At 43.2% G+C, this 11,024-nt stretch overlaps 1 protein-coding gene across 1 annotated transcript in view; it reads left to right on the plus strand.

Moving 5' to 3' along the window:
- Positions 1-4,191: 4,191 nt before the first annotated feature.
- The window catches only part of SNF8 (SNF8 subunit of ESCRT-II), a 10,867-nt gene continuing 4,034 nt past the window's right edge, over positions 4,192-11,024 (plus strand). Inside the window, exons 1-5 of the mRNA XM_007941949.2 lie at positions 4,192-4,245; positions 4,625-4,675; positions 6,145-6,283; positions 7,402-7,506; positions 10,729-10,801. Of these exons, the coding sequence (XP_007940140.1) occupies positions 4,192-4,245; positions 4,625-4,675; positions 6,145-6,283; positions 7,402-7,506; positions 10,729-10,801 (422 nt within the window). The remainder of the gene's footprint in view (positions 4,246-4,624; positions 4,676-6,144; positions 6,284-7,401; positions 7,507-10,728; positions 10,802-11,024) is intronic.

The following is an 11,024-nucleotide window of genomic DNA, read 5'->3' on the forward strand; positions in this document are numbered from 1 at the left end:
AACAACAACAACAACAATGGAGAAGAGGAGAGTATGAGAAAAACTCCAAAGGAAAGTGGGGAATATTCTCTTTACATTCTAAATTATTTTGATTACCTGCAATTAAAAAGGTCATTCAGAGGTAAGAGAGGTTTAACCATGGATGAGCACCAGGATGGAATCGGATTTTCTTTGCTGACTCCAAGTCAATAATGAACCACATCTTCCTCCTTTTCCTCTCCCTTCTCAGGTTTCAGTGACTCTAACCAAATCCAACTCAAGACTGGACTGTGCCCTTCACTTACGCATCTCTTACCTTGGCCCCACTCCACAATACCCAAGAGAAACCAAGCTAATAAAGTTTAAGCTGAAATAAGTCTTTGTGTCCATTGTTATAATTTATTCAAACATCTACTGAACACTAGGAATCCCTGGGTGGTGCAAGTGGTAAAGTGCTTGACTACTAAGCAGAAGGTTGGCAGTTCAAACCTAGCCAGAAGCACCTCAGAAGTCAAGCCTGACAATCTATTTCCAAAAGGTCACAGCCTTGAAAACCCTAAGGAGTAGTTCTTCTCTGCACACATGGGGTGTCTATGAGTCAGAACCGACTCAACGGCAACTAACAACAACTGTGCACTAACTGAATGTTTGTCTGTGTGTTATCTATGTGTGTGTACCACACGACGGAAAGGAGCTATGACTCTGTTAATTCATCTATTTATTCTACAAACATTCCTTGGAGACCAAATACAGCAAGGGCTGTGCTAAAACACTGGGAGCCTTGGTGGCACAATAGCTAAGCCTTCAGCTGCTAACTGAAAGGCCTGGGGTTCAAACCAAACCCACCAGCAGCTCCCTGGGAGAAAGATGTGACAGTCTGCTTCCATAAAGATTGCAGCCTTGGAAATCCTAAGGGGCATTTCTACTCTGTCCTGTAGGGTCACTATGAGTTGGAATCAACTAGGTGGCAGTGGGTTTTTTTGGTGCTAAGCATTGGGTATACAGCAATGAAGGAAACAAACACCATCCTTACTGTTAAAGTATAGTGACATATAGACCCTACTCTTCAAACACACAAACACATTACTAATCACATAGTGTGTGAATTTCTGTGAAGAAAGACTATTGTTGTTGCTAGTTGACGTTGAGTTGATTCTGACTTATGGAGACCCCATGTACACAGGGCAGATCTGCCCCATAGGGTTTTCAGGTTGTGACCATTTGGAAGCTGATCACCAAGTTTGTCTTCTAAGGTGGTGCTGGATGTGTTAAATCATCAGCCTTTTGGCTAGGTGGTGCTGCCATCAAGTTGGCTCTGAGTCTTAGTGACCCTATGTACAACAGAGCAAAACACTGCCTTGGTTCTGTGCCAACCTCACAATCATTGTGATGCTTGAGCCCATCATTGCAGCCCCTGTGTTGATCCATCTCGTCGAGGGCCTTTCCCCTTTTCACTGACCCTCTACCAAGCATGATGTCCTTCTCCAGGTATCTGTCCCTTCTGACAACACGACCAAAGTAGGTGAGACAAAGTCTGGCCATTCTTGCTTCTAAGTAACATTCTGTCTGCATTGCTTCCAGGACAGATTTGTTCGTTTTTCTGGCCATCTGTGATATTTACAGTATTCTTTGCCAACATCACAATTCAAAGGCATACATTTTTCTGTGGTCTTCCATATTCATTGCTCAGCCTTCATATGCAGATAAGGCAACTGAAAATACCATGGCTTGGGTTAGGCACATCTTAGTCCTCAAAGTGACATCTTTGCTCTTTAATACTTTCAAAGGTGTTTTGCAAATTTTCCCAGTGTAGCAGGACGTCTGATTTCTTTGCAGTTTCCATGTGGGTTGAATGAAATTCAAAAATGGAATTTTACTCCATCCGTATCATTAAGGTTGACTCTTTGAAGAAGCAGCTCATGTCCAGTTGTACTTTTAATGTCTTCCAACCTGAGGGGCTCATCTTTTGGCACTATATCAGACAGTGCTTCACTGCTATTCATAAGATTTTAAGTGGCCAATATTTTCAGAAGTGGATGGCTCTGTCCTTCTTCCCAGTCTGTCTTAGTCCGGAAGCCCCACTGAAACCTGTCCAACATGGGTGACCCGGCTGGAATTTGAAATACCGGTGGTATAGCTGACAGCCTCACAGCAACACTCAAGGCACCACAGTACAACAAACTGACAGACGAGCAGTGGTTTCGGCTAGTAGTGAGTGCTAACTGTTTGCACCACCCAAGATGCCAAAAAAGGACAAGGGTGTTGCATTAGCATCCTAAGGTTGCAGTAACATATCACCACAAACCAGGTGGCTTAAAACTACGGAAATATATTTATTCTCCGATGGCTTTGAAGGCTGTTGTTGTTGTTATGTGCCGTCGAGTCGGCCACGATTCATAGGGACCCCTCCTTGGGTTGCCGAGGCAGTATCACTATGGAAGTAGATTGCCCAATCTTCCTTCCAAGGAGTGGCTGGTGGGTTTGAACTGCCAGCCTTCTGGTTAGCAGTCAAGTGCCTTAGGCACTATGCTATCAGAGCTCCTGCTCTGAAGGCTAGAAGTCTGGAATCAAGGTGTGGGCAGGTGCGCACTCCCTCTGAAGGTTCTAGGGAAGAATCTTTCCCTGCCTCTTCCTAGCTTCTGGTGATTTCCAGCAATCCTTAGTATTCTGTGGCTTGTAGCTGTATCACTCAAATTCCTGCCTCTGTCTTCACGTGGCCATTCCTCTGTGTCTCAGTGTCTCTGTGTTTGAATCTCCCTCTCCTTTTTCCCATAAGACACCAGGCATTGCACGTAGGGCTCACCCTAATACAGTATGCCCTCATCTTAACTTGATTACAGCTGCAAAGATCTTATTTTGAAATAAGGTCACATTCATCGGTATCAGAGCTTAGGACTTAAACATATCTTTCTTGGGATGTATACAACTCCACACAGGATGTATCTTAATGATTCTGCATGATTATAGAGCTGATTGTCATGGGGAAAAGTTTGAATCCATATCTCTGGGGTCCTGTATTTCTCTGTAAGAGTTCTGGTGGCAGTGTTTAAAGAGTTCAGTTGCTAATCGAATGGTTGGAACCCACCAGCTGCTCTGAGGGAGAAAAATGTGGCAGTCTGCTTCCATATTTACAGCCTTAGAAATCCTATGGGGCAGTTCTACCCTGTCCCATAGGGTTGCTATGAGTCAGAATCAATTGGATGGCAGTGTTTTATTATTATTTTGGTTTACATGTCAGGCAAGGAGCCTTGGTGGTGGGGTGGTTAGTGCTGAGTTGCTAACCAAAATTGGTGGATGGAACCCACAAGCAGTTCTGCGGGAGAAAAATATCAGTGTGTTCCTGCAAAAGTAAGAGTCTTGGAAAACTGTGGGGCACTTCGACTCTGTCCTATAGGGCCTCTGTGAGTCAGAATCGCCTGGCAACACGTTTGGTATTTATATATATTTTCATGTGCTAGGCATTGCAATAAATATCTTATCTATTTTATCACTTAATTCTCACAACTTCGTGAGGTAGGTATTATTATTATTCTATTTCACAAAAATAGAATATGAACCACAGAGATTAAGGAATTACTCTAAAGCCCCTAATCACATGTAGTGGAAATGAGCAATCCAGCCAGGCAGTCCAACTTCAGAATCCAAGTGCTTAGCTGTAAACCCCTCACTGATCAATCTGTGCAGGTGGTTCCCACAGCCAAACCCTGTTAGAGTAGAATCGATTCTGCTTTATGCTTACTATGGAAGGTCCGACTCGATGGCACATAACAACATGGAACCCTCGGTGCCCAACACAGCATTGGCACGTAGTAGGTGGTCAATGAACCACCTCCAGTCCGAGGCAAGACTGCTGTAGAGGGGCTGGTGCGAGATGTGAGCGCCCGAGGCACCGAAATAGTGGAGTGCAAGCGGCTGCACAATAGTGCCTCGGGCTCCACGTTCGCGCGTCCATCAGCGCGAGACAGGAATGCGCACCGGCCCCCACACCTTCTCAGCCGCCAGGCTTTGAGGAGTTCGGTCATAAGCAAAAAAGGCGGGGCCACCGTGCCGGCGGGAGAGCTTCGGCCAGGCGGCAGGAAGTCGGATGCATCACTTCCGTCGCGTGGACATGACGCGCGCCTCGAGCTTCCGCGTCGGGGAGCCGCCGGCGGATCCCGGGACTCGGAGACCCGGGTTCCCGGTATCCGGGCGGCCCGGGGGCCCAGGGCCGGGATGCATCGCCGCGGGGTGGGAGCTGGAGCCATTGCTAAGAAGAAGCTTGCTGAGGTGAGTAGGAGAAATGGGATCCGCAGTCCACGCCTTACCCGCGAGACATTGGATTTCCTCGGAGCAGAGGTACCCACAAACCACCTCCCATCAGAGCCTGAGACTGGCTCCTGTAGTTCCAGAGAACTGAATTTCTCTAGCTCCCGGTAGACTGAAGCGTCAGCACCTCCACAACCCAGCCTCTTTCCCATATCACTTTCCCAAATTTTACTAGAGACGTATCGTCTAGTCTGCTTCCTCACCCTATCCCTCTCCTTAAAAAAAAAAAAAACATTTAAGAGAGAGACACCTTTTTTCGGACTTCAACTGTGGCAGCGCAAGTGGGAGCCCCCGATGCCTACTTTCTAAACTCAGGCGGATCTCTCTCTCTCTCTGGCAGGCCAAGTATAAGGAGCGAGGGACTGTCTTGGCTGAGGACCAGCTGGCCCAGGTAAGTCAGTCAGAAGATTCTAGGCAGGAAGGGAGACCGGGCAGTGCTGGACGGGACATCTTTAGTAAACGAGATTGTTTGGACTGAAGCAAAAGCAGAGTAGCAAATTTTGAGCTCTGGACAGCCTAGATCTTTTAGGTAACTGGCTAGTAATATTAGCTGACATCTCTGAGTGAGTGCGTGCTTACACCGTCCAAGACACTTGTCCATTTTCTTTGGGTACACTGAGTTGTTCAGTCCCATGAGAAAGCAGCTCTCATTATTTACAGTTTAGAGTTGAGGAAATTGAGGAATTGTGTTGTAGTTTAGCAAACGTTGAAAAGTAGTGGGTAGTAGAGCTGTTTGGTTTATGTCTTTTGGGGCTTTTACTTTAAATATTTCAGAATAAAATGAAAGTATTGTCTAACCTGTGGCGTTCATCACCATTATTACCTTTAGGGGTGCACTGGAAGGGGGTGTGAGTGATGGGAGTATGGCCACTGCACACCGTTTCTTTCTCTTAGGCTTTCCTTTTCTGTACATGCTCTGTGCTTACTCAGTTTTGGTGACTAATGAAGATGAGGAGGCCCTTGAACTGAGTAATAATAGGAGATGCAGGCTGTGCTTTTCAAGGAGTCCTTGGGTGGTATAAACTGTTAACACACTTGGCTGCTAACCAAAAGGTTGGTGGTTGGAGACTGCCTAGAGGTACCTTGTTAGAAGGTCCATGACTCAAAGGTTAAAATCAGTTACTGAAAAATTTTGTGGAGCACGGTCCTACTCTGACGCACGTGTGGTTGCCATAAACCAGTTACTCGTGCTTTTCAAAAGCTCCCACTCCTATAGGAGATAACGTGCAGGAGTCAATCGAAAATGGTGATTATAAGAATGTGGAGGTTTGTAATCGTTTCATGTGGGAAATGAGAAAGAGCTGTTGGGCAAGTAGTGGTTACTTTTGGTGGGGTAGAAGGTGAACCTTGTTAATTAGGGAAAGAGAAGGAATAAACACAGTGCCAGAAATTCCCAAATGATTTATATTTGGCTTTGGAATGCAAATCTGGTAAACCCACATTCCCGCCCCAGGATTTGTCCTCCGTAGTGGATCCCCAAGGAGGTCCATGACTCAGAGGTTAGACAACCACTGGGCACTTAATTCATGCCTCCCATCCAGTGTTTCTATCAGTGGCTGAAGATTCCTGTGGTGTGAATGCGGCATTCCCTCATTTCTAATGTAAATGGATTGCTATGTGTACCATTAATAAGTTTTTCTGGGAAGAAGAAAAACCACATTAGATGTGTATATTGATTGTTGCATGCATCCTGATTTTAGAAGGGGAACACACACAAAAAGTATTTTATAACTGCAGAAACAGTGCACCATCTCTTTTCTACTGACAACAGCTTTTTTCTTGCCACTGGCTTAGGGACATTTTGTTGCTATCTGGTTATTACTTGGTTGGGCTACGCCTAATTTCTTGTTCATCCTACAGATGTCAAAACAGTTGGACATGTTCAAGACTAACCTGGAAGAATTTGCCAGCAAACACAAGCAGGAGATCCGGAAGAATCCCGAGTTCCGGGTGCAGTTCCAGGACATGTGTGCCACCATTGGGGTGGATCCCTTGGCCTGTAAGGAGTTATGTATAGGAGCCTTCTGTTCTCAGGGTTCCTGGGAAATAGAGACTCACCTAGTGGTCATCGCCGTTGTTTGGGACAGGGAGATCCAGAGGATGTTGTCTTTAAGGGGTCACCATGAATCAGAATCATCCTATTGGCAACTGGTGTTTAGAAAGAAGGCTAAGATAAGACCACCACTGTCAGTCAGTAAGCAGTCTGATGAGAAAGATAGAGAGTGCAGGCTCATTAGCCAGTGTACTTCCCTTGAGTGATTGTCAGTGGATTTATTTTCTGGCTATTTTTTTTTTCTTTATTAAAAAAAATAGTTAATTTTAATAAAAGTAATGTGTTATCATGTAGTTAATCAACAGAAGTATATAATGGAGGAAGTGGAAGTCTTCTGAGCCTGTCCCATAAGTGCAAAGATAAGTGCTGTTGACAGCTTAATGTGTGTCTTCGTAGACACTTTCCTCATAAGTTTTTTTTTATATGCATAGGGTCATACTGGGAGCTCTGGTAGCGTAGTGCCTAAGGCACTTGACTCCTAACTAGAAGGCTGGTGGTTCAACCTACCAGCCACTCCTCAGAAGGAAGATTGGGCAATCTACTTCCGTAGTGATAGCACCTCAGAAACCCAAGGAGGGGTCGCTATGAGCCAGATCCAACTCGACAGCAGTGAGGTAGTTAGTTTAGGGTCTTACTATAGTTACTACTCTGGAACCTGCATTTTTCACTCAGCCGAGTATTCAGTGGATTTCTGAATGCCAGGTCTGCATATTCTTCCCCTTATTAGCCTTGCCTAGACCATGTCTCCCATTATATTTCACTGTATGCTTTGGGAAGGAAAATTATTTTTACAGTGTCCTGAGCCAGAATTGAGGGAAAAATCAACCGTAGTCGTTCAGTATAATCTGAGCTGTATAGAAATGACTTAGATTTCCCACCTTTGGGACTGTCTAAGCCTGTTCATTAGCAGGAGTTACCAAGAATCACGGTATTGAAAGGATCCTGAGTAGCACTTGGAACAGAATGAGTTAGAGTTAAGAGAAAATTTGCATAGGATAGATGTTTCAATCCAGCTTTGAAAGGAAAGAGGACATGAATGAATAACTTTTTTTTCTGTCTTTTAGCTGGAAAAGGATTTTGGTCTGAAATGCTGGGAGTGGGGGACTTCTATTATGAGCTAGGTGTCCAGATTATTGAAGTGTGCCTGGCCCTGAAGCACCGGAATGGAGGTGAGTTTGGTTAGGTCCTGTGGGCTGGGCTTGGACTTCTCTGAGAGGGAGAAAACCTTGGAAGATTGTCCTTTCCATCCTGAAGTCTGTAGGCCTGGGAGGTCTTAGAAGCTGAGTGTTTCCATCTTAGCTGTTTCGTGCAGTTGAGTCCATAGCAGGTCTCCATAGCCAAGGGTAAATAGAATTATCTGAATGCTTGTCTCTCTTCTCCAAAGATCTTTGGCCAAGAAGGTCTGGCCCCCAGTCATCACAGAAAACAGTAAGGCAGTGGGAAATCGGCCTTTTCCCAGTCTGTCGTGTGTGGGCTATGATTTCCTCAGTGGTCCCGCCCTGCCTTTCTGGAGTGTGGTGATGCCAACTGAGTATCTAAGTTCCCCAAAATATGACCTTAAAAATAGGCATCCACCCGCTATCACCACTTCTATTCAACATTGTACTGGAAGTCCTAGCCAGGGCCATAAGGCAAGAAAGGGAAATCAAAGGCATCCATATTGGTAAGGAAGAAGTCAAACTATCCCTATTTGCTGATGATATGATCCTATACCTAGAAAACCCAAGAGATTCAATCAAAAAACTACTGGAACTAATTGAGGGATTTAGCAACGTCGCAGGATATAAGATCAACATCCAAAAATCAGTTGGATTCCTCTACACCAGCAAAGAGATTGCTGAAAAAGAAATAAGAAAATCAATACCGTTCTCAATAGCTACCAAAAAAATAAAATACTTGGGAATAAATCTTACCAGAGACACAAAAGACCTCTACAAAGGAAACTATAAAAAGCTACTTCAAGAAACCATAAAAGACCTAAATAAATGGAAAAACATTCCATGCTCATGGATAGGAAGACTGAACATTGTGAAAATGTCAGTTCTACCCAAAGCAATCTATACATTCAATGCAATCCCAATCCAGATCCCATCAACATTCTTTAGGGATATGGAAAAAATGATCACTAACTTTATATGGAAAGGAAAGAGACCTCGGATAAGCAAAGCACTACTGAAGAAGAAAAACAAAGTAGGAGGTCTCACATTGCCAGATCTCAAAACCTACTATACAGCCACAGTAGTCAAAACTGCCTGGTATTGGTTCAATGACAGATACATAGACCAATGGAATAGAATTGAGAACCCAGATATAGATCCATCGACCTATAGTCAGCTGATCTTTGACAAAGGCCCCAAATCCATTAAGTGGGGAAGAGAATGTTTGTTTAATAAATGGTGCTGGCAAAACTGGAGATCCATTTGCAGAAAAATGAAACAAGATCTGTACCTCACACCACACACAAAAACAAACTCCAGATGGATCAAAGACTTAAATGTGAAACCTAGAACTATACAGTTTCTCAAGGAAAATTTAGGGTCAAACTTAAGGGCCCTAATATTTGGTATAAATAGACTACCAAGCATAATTCAAAATGCACCAACAGCAGAAGAGAAGCCAGATGATTGGGACCTTCTAAAAATTAAATGTTTATGTGCTTCCAAAGACTTCTCCAAAAGAGTCAAAAGAGAACCTACAGATTGGGAAAAAATATTTGATAATAACATATCTGACAAGGGACTTATCTCTAGAATTTATAGAACACTCCAACGCCTCAATAACAAAAAGACAAACAATCCAATTAAAAAATGGGCAGAAGACATGAATAGACACTTCACCAAGGAGGATATTCAAGCGGCCAGCAAACATATGAAGAAATGCTCACGATCATTAGCTATTAGAGAGATGCAAATCAAAACAACAATGAGATACCATCTTGCTCCAGCACTAGTATCAAAGTTCAACAAGACAGAAAATAACATGCTGGCGAGGTTGTGGAGAGATTGGGACTCTCATACACTGCTGGTGGGACTGTAAAATGGTACAACCATTGTGGAAAGCAGTATGGCGATTCCTTCAAAAGTTGGAAATACAAATACCATTTGACCCAGCCATCCTATTACTAGGTATATACCCTGAAGAAGTGAGAGCCATAGCAAGAACAGATATATGCACGCCGATGTTCATCGCAGCACTATTTACAATAGCCAAAACTTGGAAACAACCTAGATATCCAGCAACTGAGGAATGGATAACCAAACTTTGGTACATTCACACAATGGAATACTATGCAACGCTAAAGAATAATGTAGAATCTGCAAAACACCGCATAACGTGGATGAACTTGGAGGACATTATGCTGAGCGAAATAAGTCAGTCACAAAAGGACAAATATTGTATTAGTCCGTTATTGTGAAAGTTAAGGAAAGGTTTATATATTGGAGGACATTTTCTTTGTTGGTTACCAGGGGTGGGAGGGAAGGGGAGGGAATGCTGTTAGATAGAGATAAATATTGATTTGTGTGAAGAGAAGGGCAATGTACCAAATGTAAGTGACCAATATGGCAGCATTGAGGATGAGAAAGACAGAGTTACATGGGCAGTACAAACAACAAATATGAACCCCTTTGCAAATACAATACTGAGTTGTCATGAAAGCAAACATGGGTATAGGGACGGATAGATGGGTGAACAAGCTAAACAATTATGTATGTCTAAATGGAGAGTGTATCCAAGATCATATACAGGGTTGGCAGACAATGGGCCTCTCGAAGAGTTTGAAGGGATGGACACTGGGAGGAGGTAACTATGGGGAGGAAGTGGGAGGGGAGCTGCTGCATTGTAAATTTTGGTCAATGACATGAGACAAAGTATATGTGAACTGCTGTATGAAAAGTGAATTAACTCTGTAAATCTTCACCCAAATCCTAATAAAAAAAAAAAAAAGGAAAAAAAAAAAAATAGGCATCTAGTCATCTTAGTAAGCACCATGAACAGTCTGTGTTGATGTTAAGAAGAAAGAAAGGAGAGAAGGAGAGGAAGCAAGCAAGCTTAAAACCCTGTTACAATTCACGGGCTGTAAGGAGACAACAGCCTTGATGTTAAGGGAACATTTACAGTTTTTCAAAGATTGATTGTTTTTCAAAAATGTTTATAAAAACAGTTTAGTTTTTCAAGTTGTTTTTAGATGTCTTGTTTTGACAATTAAAGGTCCTAAAGGGGTCTCAGAACCCATTTCTTAAATATAGCCAGTTATTTGACAAGAAGAGAGGTGGAAGAAATTTGGGAACTAGAATACTACATGCTACTTGTAGGCTACTGGAGAGCAATAACTGTCTGTTTATGATTGCAGCCATCAAGATAATCTCTTCATCTGCTTTCTACCCCTCCAGGTCTGATAACCCTAGAGGAGCTACATCAACAGGTGTTAAAAGGAAGGGGCAAGTTCGCTCAGGATGTCAGCCAGTAGGTCTTGCCTTCTAACTGCTTGGAGGATGGAAAGAGGTCTTTAACAATCAGATGGGAATCTCTACTCCTTACATGTCAGAGCTAGCTTGAAAAAATATTTTCTATTACTCTATAAATAGGAAATATGTTTTTATTTCAGAAACCATTTAAAATAGAAGTCTGAAAAGAAAAACACCACCCATTATTTCTTAGCTGAGAGATTACAGTTAATTATTAAACA

The sequence above is a fragment of the Orycteropus afer genome, unplaced genomic scaffold, assembly GCF_000298275.1.
Source record: "Orycteropus afer afer isolate SDZICR_OR568_19922 unplaced genomic scaffold, OryAfe1.0 scaffold00085, whole genome shotgun sequence".
Classification (NCBI taxonomy): domain Eukaryota; kingdom Metazoa; phylum Chordata; class Mammalia; order Tubulidentata; family Orycteropodidae; genus Orycteropus; species Orycteropus afer.